Here is a 16,683-nt window from a genome sequence, read left to right on the forward strand (position 1 = left end):
AACTATTTACTTGAACGTACCAGAGCTTTACCCTCAAGGCTGTCACAATTGCCATAGAATAAACAATATTTAAAGGGTGTTTCTGCAGATTAATTTAAAACAAGCCACATTCTGCAAATTCTCCCTCAACTATATAATGTACTTTGCATAGGAACTCTAATGCCTACGTAGAACCTGGCCATCCATGTTCATTGACACAGACCACTGAGAAATGTTGAAAGCTCACCTCCTTAGTGTTTCTGCAGCATCTGATTCTAATTTGAACTTGTGTTTTATAGCTTGAGACAATTGGATGGCAGCTTAACCTTCAGATGGCTCAGTCCACCCAAGCGAAACTGAAATCTCCTCAAGCTGTATTAGAACTTGGAATGAGCAATGAAGATTCAAAGGTAGGAAAGCCACTGTCTGGCAGAGTGAACTTATGCAATTTTTAAAAGTATTATTATTTTAAGGTTCTAAGACTATATAACTAGCTCTACTGATTGTCACTAATCTCACAGCAGTGTTTTCACTTATTTTTTTAAAGGTAATTTAATTTAAGCAAGTGGAATTAATAAAGAATTGGTGTATTGTTATTTGCGTTAAATAGGTTTTGGGGTTAAGGCCATATAAGCAGTTCTTTGTACTATAAAGATATTGACAGGACATGCCATGGGGTAAGGTTATTTTATAGTATGTACCTCATGACTGATAACTCTTACATATTTTGCGCCTGGTTTTCCACTGCCTTCTACTTTGTTTTCATTTATACTTTGCAAAGTAGGGCTGAGATCTTATCAAATTATTATGCATGTGTTCTAAGACCACTATACAGGTGTAAATGACAGTGAGAGCCAGAGTTTTTACATTTTTATTGTACAGCCCTATCTAGCATGTGGTTTTTAGCCACTGGTGTAGCTACACTGTGACAGCCACTGGTGTAAACATGCTGCACCAATATAAACTTGGGTTGTGCTGGTGGATCTTACTTCAATTTGAAATGGACATGCTACGTCAATGGAAACTACTTTTTACATTTATGTTGTATTTTTTTTCTAGTGGTTTGAATTTAACCAATACAGTGGTGGGTAAACCTTAATATAGGCAAGGTCTGACTAATATAGAAAGTAAATTAAAAAAATTCCAAAGTAATACAAATAATGTTTTGTTTATGCTTGAATAGTAAGATCTACTGGTTTTGCATATTTTAGGATAGAATCACCTCACCTTGCCAGTGGAAAGTAACCTCTCCCCAACTTTTGTGGTCTCTACCTTAATCTGTGTTAATGAAAAAGTAGATTTTAAAAAAATGGAGGAAAATTTCTTTAAACCACAGTAATTCCACTAACTTGAATAGAGTTACTCCTGACTTAGGCCCTTAGTCTTCTTGGTGCCTTAAACTGGCGCCTGTAACAGAGCTCTTTGTTCTTAGAAAAAACAGTAGATTACCTGAGGGTGAATTTTAAAAACCTTAATACAGAAAGCAGATAGCATTTTGTATACAAGTCGTAATGAGCAACATATGTAAAATGCAGCTACAAAAAATGACTAAAAGAAAACACTGGAAAAACATGCACATGCTGCTATAAAGGAATATTCCTTCTTAATAAATAGTTTCTCTTGAAGTTTTGTTGTTGTTTTGATAAGAGTATGTAACCCTTTTAAAAAAGAAGTAAATTTATTAAGATTTTGTACATTATGGCAGAAAGACAGAATGGATCCTAATGCATCCAACCATGCCACGTTGAGCTATGGTTTGTTCCTATATTAAAGTCACATGTGGTCAGGCTTGGTCATTACTTAGATGGGAGAACACTAAGTGAAATCCAGGTGCTGCAGGTACTTGTATTAGTGAATCAAGTGAAGATCTTTTTGAGGAGGCGGAGAACCAATGCATATGCTTTATTTTAGTGGGAGTACTGTACTGTTGGATATGCTAATTTTTGGTTGAGATGTTCTTGTTTAAATTCTTCCAGAAGAAACTGGATATTGTATTATTTTTCACTTTTTGTCCTAAAATGTGTTATAGCCAATGTGATCAGCTGCAGGATTAGCTGCAATTCAGTGGTGACCAAAGTGATTATATAGTTAGACTATCAGTTATTAGCGTTATAGTGATTAAAATGTATAGACCATTGATTGACTGAATTTGTGGTTTGATATTAAAAATGTTCAGGAGACCAAATAACCAAAGTTAGCAAATGTATTGCCTGAAGATAAAATAGTACAATACGTTAAGGAGGTATACACACCACTCCCTCTGGGAAGCTGTTTTTCATAGCATGCAGCTCACTTTACACAGAAAGTGTGCTTCAAAACTAGGCCTTCAAAACTACCAGACCTGTGTACAACTTCGAAAGCACTGTATATATGTCATCCAAGACTAAAATTCACCAATCACTTTTTACCAGGCCCTTTCATCATAAGGGCACCTGTTCCAACCCCCCCCAAAATGAACACACACATACCGGAAGAGTACAATGAATATAGGAAAGGGAAATATGTATTTACAAAGCGATGAATGGAGGAAAACAACAAGGGGGGAAAGATAGGGGAAGTGATAAAACAGGGTTACATTCAACACAAGGCCCCACAGGCCTCTGTCTGAAGGGACAGACACTGAGCAATGCATCTGCAGAGCTGGCCCTTGGGGAGGGGCCAGCATGCAAAGCCCCCTGGCTGCCCCTACACGTAGGAGCCAGAGGACATGCCACTGCTTCCAGGAGCCACACAGAGCCACATCAGCCAGGGAGCCTGCCTTAGCCCTGCTGTGCTGCTGACTGGACTTTTAACGGCCTGGTCAGCAGTGTTGACAGGAGCCGCCAGGGTCCCTTTTTGACCGGGTCTTCCGGTCGAAAACTGGACACCTGGCAACCCTAGATCCATGCCTTGTCACCCATTTCAAGCTTCTGGCAAACAGAGGCTAGGGACACCATCCCTGCCCATCCTGACTAATAGCCATTGATGGACCTATCCTCCATGAACTTATCTAGTTCTTTTTTGAACCCTGCTATAGTCAGCCTCCTCACTTAACTAGCTACAGCTTCCTTCCTTATTCCCAATGCAAACTCACAAGCCCCAGTACTCAGATCCCCATACCACTCTGGGCAGCAGTGATACTGGGTCCAGCTCCAGTTTGTCCTTCTCGGGAGATTCCTCCCTACCACAGTGCTCCTCCTGGCTCCTGTCTTAGGGTGTCCCTGGTTGGCCGCTCTGTCCCTCCCAGGCTTCAGGCAGGTTCTCGGCATCTTCACTCTGGGAGAGACTGCTTGCTGCAGCCCTTCTGTCTGGAGCTGCAGACACACACCCTGTTGCTCGCTCTCTCTCTCTCTCTCTCTCCTTGCTTCTCCCCCACCCCTGGCCAACCCCCCTCCCAAAACAAAACAAAAATTAAACCAACAACAAAAAAACAACACTCTCTCTTCCTGGAACAATCATCACTGCCCCCCTTTAGTACAAAGATTTAAAAGGGCCATGCTCTCTAAACCCCAGAGAGGTTACACCTGTTTTTCTGGTACCATGGTGTACCTTTTCTTATCTCTGTTTTGGATACCATATTCCACCCCAGGATACCTACTGTCCTGTGTTAGGACACAGAACCAATGGATCTTGCCTTTGAGAGGTATTATATTCACTAATGCCAAAAGCTATGTTTAGCTTTGCAGAGTATTGTGGGATATATATTACTTGACATAAGTGAGCAAAGTGAACAGAATTGTAGGAAAGACCTAAATTTGGTTAACATATCTACCCACATTCTGGGTATAATACATTATTAATATAGCATGCCCTACACCTAACATACATGTATTGGTTAATAGTTAAGACTGTTAAAAGTGTGTATGCAGATGTTCATATCTTTGCAGTGTTGTGCCCAGTATTTCCACCTGTGAAGTGTAGGACCAAGTATGTTTGTGTGCAATTTTATGCATGGGCACTTAGAAGTTGAGTAGAGGCCCAGCTGAAAGTTTTTCCCCATGCGTAAAGTGGATTCATTTTGACTTTTTTGTAATCTCTATACAGTATTTTCAGGGTTTAAAATAGAGAATTAAAACACTATTTCTGGCTTTCATATATATGGCATTAGACAAGTCACTCTATTTCTTTGCATCATTTTCCAGCTATAAAAATATAAAGACAAAATCCTTATCCATTGGGTTGTTCATTGACATTAGATTCCTATGGAACCAGTCTGTCTGTATGATGTATCTGTTGACAGCTCAAGCCATATATATCAAAAGTGGCTTTTTCCACCTCTGCCTGGCCATGTAGTGACATATTAGTATTTACCGATAGATCATGTGGTGGTTGTTTTTTTTTAATCAAAAGACAGTTTATTTTGTTCAATCCACCAGCACACATTTCCTTTATAAACACAATTCCAGTTCCTAAACTCTTTCTGTTGATTCTTTGTTTCTTTTTATTGATGCAATCAGATGGAATTGGATTTTCTTGCAGTTACTACGAGCCTTGAATAACAACTCTGAAATTGGTGCTTAGTAGATGGAATGGTGCAACAACAAAAACATACAAATGCTGTAATGTTTTGCACACTGAAATTTAAAAATCTAGGTTGACCTGAAGAATAATAGCAACTGCCTTGCGGCTTATTGGTCACATCGAGTATAGGACAGGTTTTAAGACAGACAGGCACTCATCTATCTGCTTCATAAAAGTGTTGAGGCTTAATTAGTTAATGTTTGTAAAGTACTTTTCATCAGCAAAGTTCTGTGTACGAAAATGCTAAGCACTTATTTCAGCATCCTAAATGTTATTCAGCTTTTCTCATTTTCTCCCTAATCTTATACATACAAGTAATTGCAGCCTCTTATTCAGATTTTGGTATGCATTCTAGTTACTATTTCAAAATGGCTAATTGTTTATATATGCTATTTATCCTCCATGCTTGAATGTAATGGCCTGTTGTTGCTCCATGAAGAAGAGAGATTGAAATGATGAACAGAAATTTCTTTCTAGATTAGCTCATTAGGGGGCAGTAGTGCCCTTTCCCTTCATTATACTACTCTGGCACTTGACTGTTTTTTGAAATAACATTCAAAATCAATTGTGAAGCCAGTAGTTGTGGGAAATGCTAAGTGTTTACATTTCTAATCTGTATATAACAATAGAGTTCTGTTGCACCCGGTTACAAAATTAATGCCTATTAATCAAAAATATCCAGAGCAAAGTAAATGAAATTTGCCTTTATTTTCATTTTTGCTAATTGTACTAGTATGATCACATTCATTTATGTTTACTACAGCTAACTAAATTAAAGATCACTCAAACATGAGCTCCTTTGTCAGAATCTAACGTTCAAAATTGGTACTTGATTTTCCTCCCTGGAGAAATAATTTTAAGCCCTTGGATTTTTCTGTGTTATTGTTCCACAGCTATGACTTAAAGTAGTTCAAAGGTAATCTGAGTTGAAAGATGCACAATACCTCAGATTTGTATTCAGTGCAGTAATGTTTGGCAGGTATAATATGACTTTCAGAGTTATAATACTTAAGGTATACGAGGAAAAACCCCCAAAGAAATATTCTGGTTGGACTTTTTCTGTTTATTTGTGTTATTAGTTGCAGTATCTTAATTGCCAAGGAAATATGCTGTCTAAAACGCTAAAATAATTAAACTAAGATTATCTGAATTTTGGTAAATTTGTATCCTCATTTGCTACAAGCTTCAGTCTTCACTTATTCTCAGTCCTTTTGTTTCATCTGTCTTTTCCTGGGGAGCTGGTATGAAATCACCTTGACAACAAAAACATCATTTAGCTTATGGTAAATTGGATTGGAGTCTGATTACAGATGGTGCTTTATTTATGGAAAGGAAATTTTAACTTGGAGTCAAAGTGAGACCTGCTAATACAGTTTGAGGATCAAAAATGTTAAATTATATTTCTAAATCTTAGAAAATTATCTAAAAAGGATTTCTTATGTAGGTTTATGTTAACATTTCTTAATAATAGTGCTGTTAAAAATTTCTTTTGTGTAATTTTAATAATTTTTTTCTTGTTAAAGAGGCACTAAAATAAATGTTTTTGTGAATATTTTATTGGTTTTAAAATGTTGCAACTTTTTCCCTACTGTAAATAGTTACCATTCTGACGTTTTTGAGAAATTGGAGAAAACTGATAATTTATTTAGGACCTAATGGGTATTACTGTCCTTATGGCTGTAGAGCCAGTTAACCAGTGGAGGGAATACAAGTTAATAATTCTTATTCCGATAGCTGTGCCGCGAGTATGATACTGGTTTGGAAACAAAGAAGTAATCAAAAGAAAACGCCCTATGTTTATTTTATGCCTATCTAGACAAATGCATTTTCATAATGTATAAATAATAATTTATGTATGTAGAAAATGAGGTGGTACGATATTATTATACTTTGAGACTATGGCATTAGTTATACCTAAATTGCAGATGACAAATCTCCAAAAGACATCTCAGCCTAATCTCTGTAATAGCTCAGGATTATTCTCTGAATCCCCTGGGGCCATCTCAGACACTTGTGTGGTGAAGTTCATAGAAAAGTTTGAGATCTTCAGGATATCGCCTTAATGTTTGTACCAAATGCTTCCCAAAGGGGGATGAGTGTGTTTGAGCTCCTGGAAGGGTTTAGAGGCCTGGTCCATCTGTCCCCCTCTTTACTCTTTAGTGCCATTCCTGCCACACCATTCCATTAGGAGCAGACAGCACAAAATGGAAGAAAAGGACATACGTGATTTATTTTGAGATTGGACATATATTGCCTGTATTAAACCTGAAAATCCTCATTTCCTATCTAGCATTCTCCCATTTTGTATTCTGCTTAGTATTATTTTTCTCCAAATGTATTACCTTGTAGTTATCTAAATTAAATCTTATTCCACTGACTTATTTTCTCCCCTTTCTTGTTGCTTTCCCCCCTTCTCCATTTCATATACAACTTCTTTTTAACCTTTGGCTCTTTAAGTACTTCTTTGTGCCCACATTGGCCTTTTTTCTTTTTGCTCATATTTTTCTTTTCTACGAGAATTGCTATCTGTAGTGTTCATGTGATAATATCTCTGAGTATATTGCAGTTTTCAGGTATTCTGTTACTTCCCAAAACTTGTCACAGGTGATCCTGTCAAAGCTGGCTATACAATACTAAACAAAACAAAGCAAAACTAACAAGATGCCAATTTTTCATAAACACCCAATTTTTTCTGACAGATCATATTAAAGTATAATTTTACTATAGCAGGTTTATGTTCATGCTTATGTCATTTTTATCAGATAACTTTAATAACGCCATTGACCTTTTTAAAGGAAAGAAGATAGCAATAAAAATATTTTAAACAGATTTTCTTTAATAATTTCTTTAAAATCAATAAAGCAGTCTTACTGTACTTGGCAGAAATGCAATGCATCATCACACAGGGACATGAAAATAAAGATCCGTAAAGGTCTAAAATTAGTATTTGGAACGGACTTTTTTTTTTTGGTAAACTGTGATTCCAATTGCTCGCCCCATCCCTGATTTTAACAGATTTTCTGCGCATGTATAGACTTTGACAAGCTTGGATCCTGTCTACTGCTTCTCTTATCTTCACAAAGTATGCTTTTTTGTTCATTAGGTTCATCATTCTGGGCATTTCCTTCCATCTTTAACTGCAAGGCAGAGCAGACCAAGAGAAATAGTGCTTTCCTTCTCATTGAGCTATGCTATCTGCTGACTTCAGATGGAAATGTAGTTTCTGGTCTGCATGCCATCTAGACAGAAATGACCTGCAGTCCAGTGCACTATTCTTCCTCTGAAGGGGTTTTTGTCTGCAGCTTGGGCTTAACAGTGTGAAACAGTGGCCAGTGGTGATAGCCTTTGAAGCAAGGATGGCTCTTCTTTTCCTTCGAGAGAGTTAAGAAGGTGGGGTCCAGGTTCAGGAGGCAGGGCTGAACAAATTTACATCTGAGGTAACCTCCCATTCCTCTTAAGAGCTTGGTGCTTCCTCATTTCTCAGGGATCAGGGCTTATCTGGATATTGTTTTCTCAAAAAGCCCTTATTAAGTGTAGTAGGAAGAGAGCCTGAAACGTAAGCCCTTGTATTAGAGGCCTGGTATGAGGCAGAACCTGCTCACAAAATTTGGCAAGTACAGGGCTAATACAGTAACTCCTCACTTAACGTTGTGGTTATGTTCCTGAGAAATGTAACTTTAAGTGAAACAATGTTAAACAAATCCAATTTTTCCATAAGATTTAATGTAAATGCGGGGGTTAGGTTCCAGCGAAATTTTTTTGGGGGAGACAAAAGGCATCATGTACTGTACTGTACTGTTGTTGGGAAGTGCCCCAGGCTTACCCCCACACAGGAACAGCCCACTGCAGGCAAGGATGCTAGGAAGCACCTTTGCAGCAGCAGCGGTAGCTTCCCCGGAGAAGAACAGGCTCAGACTTTGCCGGGAATGCTCCAGGCCTGCTTCTTCCTGTCGTCACTCCACTCCAGGTCCACCTCTTCTCAACCCCAGGCCACCTCCTCTCCAGAGCACGTCACATCTGCCCACCCCCCACACACAAAGTCCTAAGCTGTTTGGCAGCGCTTAGGACTTTCTGGGAGGGAGGGAGGGAGAGGAGCGGAGATGCAGCGCTTCCCCGCTCCTGCCCCTCCCTCCCATAAAGTCCTAAACGTGAAGTGCTGGGAGGGAAGGGGAGGAGCAGAGAAGTCCCGCGTATCCACTCCTCCCCCTCCCTCCCAGAAAGTCCTAAGCACCGCCAAAAGAGCTGTTTGGTGGCGCTTAGGATTTTCTGGCAGGGAGGGGGAGGAGTGGAGATGCTTAGGACTTTCTGGGAGGGAGAGGGAGGGGTTGAGACAGGGCACTTCCCTGCTCCTCCCCCTACCTCTCAGAAAGTCCTAAGCACCGTGGCGGTAGGGGAAGCACTGACTGGGAGGGTGGGGGAGGAGGCGGAGAAGCGGAACTTGTCCAATGCTCCCTTGTAAAGTCGCTGCTCTTCCACAGAATCTTACAAGCAGGCAGCTAAACGACATTATAAGGGAGCATTGCACAACTTTAAACGAGCACGTTCCCTAATTGAGCAGGGACATAACATTGAAACAACGTTAAGGGGGACGATGTTAAATGAGGAGTTACTGTATTGCAAAAATACACTTTGTTAAGGAGTGCTACTCACAGAGTGCTCACGTAAACACATCCTGATATCAAGGATGGTACAAAAACATTCCCCAAGGATAACAGGAACACACTTATCCTGACCTTACCCCCTCCTAAAGATAACAGTACGTAATAATGATGTTTTAATTAAACCAATATGTACAAGAATAAGTAATAACTAGCCACCTCAGGAGAAAGTAACTACAGTAACTATATCAGAGGGGCAGTACTAACTTGTTTGTATCAGGGTATAAAATGTATCTCAGAGGGACTATTTTTGTCTGGCCTAGGGAGGAACGGGAAGTCCTGCTGTCTGAGCTGGTCCATTGTTATGGGCATACATATATTAGCAGTCTGGTAAAGTCTGTGGAATACTAGCACTGTGCTTCGTTGACAATAAACCTGGCTGGTTTCCTTCATCCCTTAACAGATCTTGTGGTCATTGGGTGGTTTGCTCGAGGTCTGCTTTGCCAGCTGTCTGTGCAGGGCTGGGGCGGCACACAGAGGGAAAACTCTCACACAGCCAAACATCTATCAACATTTAACCACACCAAGAAGAGTAAATTGTGCTTCCAGCTCCTTCAAAAAGAGGGCAATTAAAACAGAAACCCCTTACTTTTCAAATGTTGGAGGAGCTCTCATGAAGAGCAAACAGAATGCAAGGATAAACTGCCCCCCCAGCCTGCATCCTACCCTGGCCATTTCCCTCTTAGATAGAAAGATGCTCTTTTTCCTTAGAAAACGTGATAATCTTGCCTCTTTCGTACAGAGGTGAATTGAGCTCTGCACATAATTTTTCCATTGTTAATATCAATAATTGGAAAAATAGCTGAATTACTTAGATTACGTTAGTCAGTCATTCACTGTGTGGTGATGTATGGACAGTGTTAAACTTGTTTCTGGAAATTTAAGACTTTTAATGCTTAGTATCTCTAGATTTCCTGATTTTCAAATGTCCTGATATTTTTGACATACGATGTTCTGATTGAAGGTGTCTATCTAGTTTTAACTTTTTCTTTCTTTTATGGTTTTTTGAAAATTTGCCTCTTAGCTAATATTGTGGGCTTGACCCTGCAATCTTTACTCTGGTAAAACTGCAATTAACTTCAAAATAAATTAATGGGAATTTTGTCTGGGAAAGGACTGCAGGATTGGGCTTTATACACAAAACATGACTCATTATAAATATACTTCTACCCTGATATAATGTGACCCGATATAACACGAATTCAGATATAACGCGGTAAAGCAGCGCTCCGGAGGGGTGGGGCTGCGCACTCCGGCAGATCAAAGCAAGTTCGATATAACGCGGTTTCACCTATAACACAGTAAGATTTTTTTGGCTCCTGAGGACAGCGTTATATCGGAGTAGAGGTGTAACTGTTGAATCACTGGCAACAATGTTCAGCACACTCCAAGAACTGTGTTGCTGTATTAGTCTTAGAATAATATCTGGGAAGGTAAGATTGCCCATGAGGTCTAGATCCTGTGAGTTTTTTGTTGTTGTTGTCAGCCTTTCTATCAGTTTCCGAACAAAATTACCATTACCTTCATTCTAAATTAATGGTATATTGCAGGCTTTTACTGTAAACTCCCTTTTATTCCTTCTTTTATCTTAGCCCATAAAACTTTTTTACTTGTCATTGATGATAACTCTAGGCAGTCTAATTCACTGTTATAAAAATTATATATTGTACTATGTTCTAAGGTTTTATGAAATTGCTAAAAATGTCTCTATCTGTCTCCCATAGAAATTGATGTGAATTTTGCTGTTGATTTCAATGGAAACAGGATCTGGTGAACCAAAGTAATAGTTTCATAAGGAGGGAATATAGTTCAGAATTAAATAAACATAAATAGTATTTTGAGAAGTTTTCATAAAGAAGCACAAGAAATGTGTGTATTTGCTACTAAAAAAAGCCCTCTCTGTCTGTCTCTCCGTGTCAAATCTCATAGACGTTAATAGAGTTTAGACTTTAAGTTCAGAAGGGACTATTATGATCGTCTAGTCTGACCTCCTGCACAACGCAGGCCACAGAATCTCACCCACCCACCCCTGTAATAAACCCATAACCTATGTCTGAGCTATTGAAGTCTCAAATCATGGTTTAAAGACTTCAAGGTGCAGAGAATCCTCCAGCAAGTGACCCGTGCCCCATGCTGCAGAGGAAGGTGAAAAACCCCCATGGCCTCTGCCAATCTGCCCTGGAGGAAACTTCCTTCCAAGCCCCAAATATGGCGATCAGCTAAACCCTGGGCAAGACTCACCAGCCAGACACCCAGGAAAGAGTTCTCTGTAGTAACTCAGATCCCACCCCATCTAACATCCCATCACAGGCCGTTGAGCATATTTACTGCTAATAGTCAAAGATCAATTAATTGCCAAAATTAGACTATCCCATTATACCATCCCCTCCATAAACTTATCAAACTTAGTCTTGAAGCCAGATATGTCTTTTGCCCCCACTACTCCCCTTGGAAGGCTGTTCCAGAACTTCACTCCTCTGATGGTGAGAAACCTTCGTCTAATTTCAAGTCTAAACTTCCTGATGGCCAGTTTATATCCATTTGTTCTTGTGTCCACATTGGTACTGAGCTTAAATAATTCCTCTCCCTCCCTGGTATTTATTCCTCTGATATATTTATAGAGAGCAATCATATTTCCTCTCAGCCTTCTTTTGGTTAGGCTAAACAACCCAAGCTCTTTGAGTCTCCTTTCATAAGACTCACCAGTGGCTACACATTGTAATATTGTGTGTACTGGAATAAAGCTATGCTGTCAAGTGAAATCAAGATTCAGTTTCCAATTGTATGAGCAGTATGAAATGTAATTGAACTGGAAACCCAAATAGGTTTTTTGGTCATGTCAGCATATCAAGTTCTTTTAAATTCTGTTTGACATACCATGTGCGGCATAATTGAGAATTGCTCCACCTCTAGAATCTAAATTACTTTTTAATGGTACTCTCACTATTCTATTTTCCTGTTGTATGCAAATTCTTGTTAACAGAAATGAGGTAGGTAAATACATCCATGTTGAGGGGTGAATTTACACTCCTTGGTGTTTTTATCTGTTCTTAATTATGCTTTCAATTCATAAAAAAGATGTTGTGCCCATTAACTAGTATTCATTCAGTGGTCTGAACCAATGCATGTATCTTGCCCCGTTGATAATACTGGAGTAGGTAAAGCTAGTTTGGTAACAAGTGTTTACGACTCCTCATTTTTTTTCTTTGAGACATGATATTTTATCCTTGAATATTGGAGGCATGGGAATGGGGGTGCAAAAGACCAGCAGCCATATTTGGAATGGGGAACAGAGCCTAATAACTGCTTGCTGAGGGAGTTTTTTTTTTTTTTTTTTTTAACAGGAGACTGATTTAACGTAGCTGCCTACTGAAACTGTGAGTGGTAGGAGATGTGGGGGGAGGATAACTACTGACTAGCTGGTGCTGGCAGGAACTGCACAGAGTGATGGGAGAGGAGGTTTTTATTCCCAGCCTGGATCCATTACCAGGAGCTCTTCCTCTCTCCCACCCCCTAATTCTCACCAGGACATTAGCTTGCTACCACCCCTTGCCTGTCAATACCTCTCTCTGTCTCAGCACTCTCCTCCTTCCTTTCTCCCATTTACCTTGTCGGCTTTGTTCCCCTTCAATTAGCAAGCAAGTTATGTGCTCCTCTTGCAGATCTATTAGGACTGTGGGAATTTCCCCTCATTTTATCCTGTGCCAACTCCTTAACGAAGGAGATAGGAGTGGGGATGGGGGAGGAAGAGAGAAAATGTTGTTTCTGTGTCCTACTCTAACAGCAAGGATATTAGTTGTATGTAGGAGAGCTCAACTTACCTTAGCTCTCTCTTTCAGAAAGTGGAGGCATGGACTAAGAAACCCAAAATATGGTCTCAAACTAAATACTAATTTTTTAGAAATACCATTAGCTGTGCCCATATTTTAAAAGTGTGGATGAGTGGTGTAAACCACCCTTTAATTACCAAGAAACATGAGCACTATTCTTGCTTCACAAAAAATTACAATAAATTTAACAGCAGTAAGAGTCAAGGAAGAATGGCTGTCATAAATACAATATGATTTTTGTGATCCAGAAGCAACTGGAGAAGAAATGGAATATGCTTTTATAAAATAGGAGATGAAATCACAGATGTCTTATATAAAGAACAGGAGTACTTGTGGCACCTTAGGCCTTGTCTACACTACAAGACTATTTCGAATCAACTTAGTTCGAATTTGTGGATTCGACCTTATGAAGTCGAATTTGTGTATCCATACTAAATACACTAATTCGAATTTCTGAGTCCACATTCACGGGGCCAGCGTCGACTTTGGAAGCGGTGCACTGTGGGAAGCTATCCCACAGTTCCCGCACTCCCCGCTGCCCATTGGAATGCTGGGTAGAGCCCCCAATGCCTGCTGGGGGAAAAAATGTGCCGAGGGTGGTTTTGGGTAACTGTCATTATTGAACCGTCACTCCCGCCCTCTCTCCCTGAAAGCGCCGGCGGGAAATCTGTTCGCGCCCTTCTCTTGTCAGTTACAGCGCATACGCCACAGCACTGCGAGCATGGAGCCCGCTGCGATCATCGCTGCACTTATGGCCGTTGTCAACTCCTCGCACCTTATCGTCCACCTCTTCTACAGTCAGCTGCTGAGAAATCGGGCGAGGAGGCTCCGGCAGCGCGGTGAGGACAGGAAGTCAGAGTGGCGCAGACCTCTCACAAAGCAGGGTATGCCGCGCCATGGAGATCATGGTGGCAATGGGTCAAGTTCATGGTGTGGAACGGCGATTCTGGGCCCGGGAAACCAGCACGGACTGGTGGGACCGCATAGTGCTGCAGGTCTGGGATGAATCACAGTGGCTGCGAAACTTCAGGATGCGTAAGGGCACTTTCCTTGAACTCTGTGACTTGCTGGCCCCTGCCCTGAAGCGCCAGGACACACGGATGCGAGCAGCCCTGAGTGTGCAGAAGCGAGTGGCCATAGCCCTCTGGAAACTTGCAACGCCAGACAGCTACCAGTCAGTAGCGAACCACTTTGGCGTGGGCAAATCTACCGTGGGGGTTGCTGTGATGCAAGTAGCCCACGCAATCGTTGAGCAACTGCTCTCAAAGGTAGTGACTCTCGGAAACGTCCAGGACATCATAGATGGCTTCGCCGCGATGGGATTCCCAAACTGCGGTGGGGCTATAGATGGGACTCACATCCCTATCCTGGCACCAGCCCACCAGGCCAGCGAGTACATTAACCGAAAGGGCTACTTTTCAATGGTGCTGCAAGCACTGGTGGACCATAGGGGACGTTTTACCAACATCTTCGTCGGGTGGGCGGGCAAGGTTCATGACGCGCGTGTGTTCAGGAACTCTGGTCTGTTTAGACGACTCCAGGCAGGAACTTTCTTCCCGGACCACAAAATAACGGTTGGGGATGTGCAGATGCCTACAGTGATCCTCGGGGACCCAGCCTACCCGCTAATGCCCTGGCTCATGAAGCCCTATACAGGTGCCTTGGACAGAGAGAAGGAACTCTTCAACTACCGGCTGAGCAAGTGCAGAATGGTGGTGGAGTGTGCTTTCGGACGTCTTAAGGGGAGGTGGCGGAGCTTACTGACTCGCTCGGACATCAGCGAAAAGAATATCCCCCTAGTTATTGCTGCTTGCTGTGTGCTCCACAATGTCTGTGAGAGCAAGGGCGAGACCTTTTTTGCCGGATGGGAGGTTGAGGCAAATCGCCTGGCTGCTGTTTACGCTCAGCCAGACACCCGTGCCGAAAAACTATCCCAGCGGGAAGCGCTGTGTATCCTGGAGGCTTTGAAAGCAAGTTTCCTCGGAGAGCAGGGTAACCTATGACTCTACACTTGATTTTAAGAGAAGCTGATCCTGGGCCTGTGTCTCTATGTGTTGAGTGAGATCTGCGGTTACATACCCCGTTCTCCAAGTTTCCCCCACTTCCAAAACACGTTTATAAACAAATTAAATGGAACAGTTATTTTTAATAAATCTTTCCTTTACTTTGCATTTCTGTTCAGGGTTTGAAACATGGACGCATACTGTGCTGGGTACGGTGTGCACTGATGTACAGACCGCTTGTACAATACAGGACGGACAGCCTCCTGCTCCTACATAGGTCTCTGGGGTGGGGGACGGTTTCAAGTGGTTGTGCATGTAGGGGTGGGTTTGCAGGAAGGGGCGAGTGGTGCCGTCTTTGCATACGGAATTGGATGCAGGCTCTGGGCTGTGGGTTTGGGCGTAGGAAGGGGTGAGGGGTGTGGGGGAAGGGTGAGTATCTGTCCGTGGATGAGGGCTCTTGTTGGGGCTCAGGGCAGCGGAGAGGATCGCGCCTACGGTGGAAGTGCATGGTAAGGGCAGCATGCCTTAACATTAGGGGGTGGCAGGCGCTAGGACTGTGGACAAGCGTACACATCACAGAATGACCCGGGGCAGCATACACCACACAGAGGGACCCTGGTGACTACTGAATGCAGTCTGTGTGTGCCCTGCAGTTGATCCTGCCCCCGATAGTCTGTACCCTGCTAATGTAGGCTATCCCGTGCAATTATAAATCCCCTGCCCCCCCCCCACATACACAGTCTTCTGACACGAAAGACGTGACGGAAAGAGTGAACAACAGCAAACAGCTTTTATTAATCTACTACATAGTGGGGTGATGAAACTTGGATTTGGGACTGGGTGATCCTGTAAGGGAAGCGCTTCTAAACAGTTATAGCGTCAGAGGTGTGTGGAACATTAGCGCTCAGCTGTGGTGCAGTGACAGTTCTCACGGCCCCTACCGCCCCTCCGTCTTGTAATTTTCGGTGAGGGGGGGACAGGACTTCTTGGCGTTGGAGGGTGGTTGCAGATACAGTGCAGGGGGGCTCTCTCCTCCTGCCTGCGGTCCTGCAGAACATCAACAAGGCGCCGGAGCGTGTCCGTTTGCTCCCTCATTAGCCCAAGCAGCGTTTGAGTCGCCTGATGGTCTTCCTGCCGCCACCTATCCTCCCGTTCGATGTGTGTGCGATGCTGTTGAGAGAGGGTCTCCCTCCACTGTCTCTGCTCTGCTGCTTCGCCTCTGGAGCAGGCCATCAGTTCCGCGAACATCTCTTCCCGAGTCTTTTTCTTTCGCCGCCTAATCTGAGCCAGCCTCTGCGAGGGGGATGCCGGGGCAGTCTGGGAAAGATCAGAAGCTGTGTGATGGGAAACAGTAAATGATTTCCTTGAACAGATACATGTTTGCGAACAGTGAACACAGTCTAGTCAGTTTCTCTGAACAAGACCATACAGGGCACCAAGTCTCACGAGATCTCAGGAAAAGTTCGAGATTTCGGAATACGCTCTCATTGGCGGCGCCATTGCACAGGAGAGCGGACAAGCGGGGAGAGACAGCATAATCCGTCTTGCAGACAGTCCTGGTAAGCCTTAAAGTAGATCATGCTTATCAGTTAGTGGATAGCTGTGCTCTCCTGCTAAAGGCAATCTGGAAAGCAGAAAGGCTGAGCCTTTTCCAGCCCCTCCCACCAGTGCACGGGAAAGATCAATGTCTGCTTGTTCTCTGTGGCCTCCAGC

The 16,683-nt window shown here is 42.3% G+C and overlaps 1 protein-coding gene across 4 annotated transcripts in view; it reads left to right on the forward strand.

Moving 5' to 3' along the window:
- The window catches only part of COMMD10 (COMM domain containing 10), a 175,738-nt gene that overhangs the window by 42,738 nt on the left and 116,317 nt on the right, over positions 1-16,683 (forward strand). For 3 of the 4 annotated variants that reach the window (XM_045021213.1, XM_045021214.1, XR_006580445.1), the window contains one exon: positions 279-389. The exons of the other annotated variant lie outside the window; for it this stretch is intronic. In XM_045021213.1, coding sequence (XP_044877148.1) covers positions 279-389 — 111 coding nt within the window. The remainder of the gene's footprint in view (positions 1-278; positions 390-16,683) is intronic. 4 annotated transcript variants of the gene reach the window in all.

Source organism: Mauremys mutica, chromosome 6, assembly GCF_020497125.1.
Source record: "Mauremys mutica isolate MM-2020 ecotype Southern chromosome 6, ASM2049712v1, whole genome shotgun sequence".
Classification (NCBI taxonomy): Eukaryota; Metazoa; Chordata; order Testudines; family Geoemydidae; genus Mauremys; species Mauremys mutica.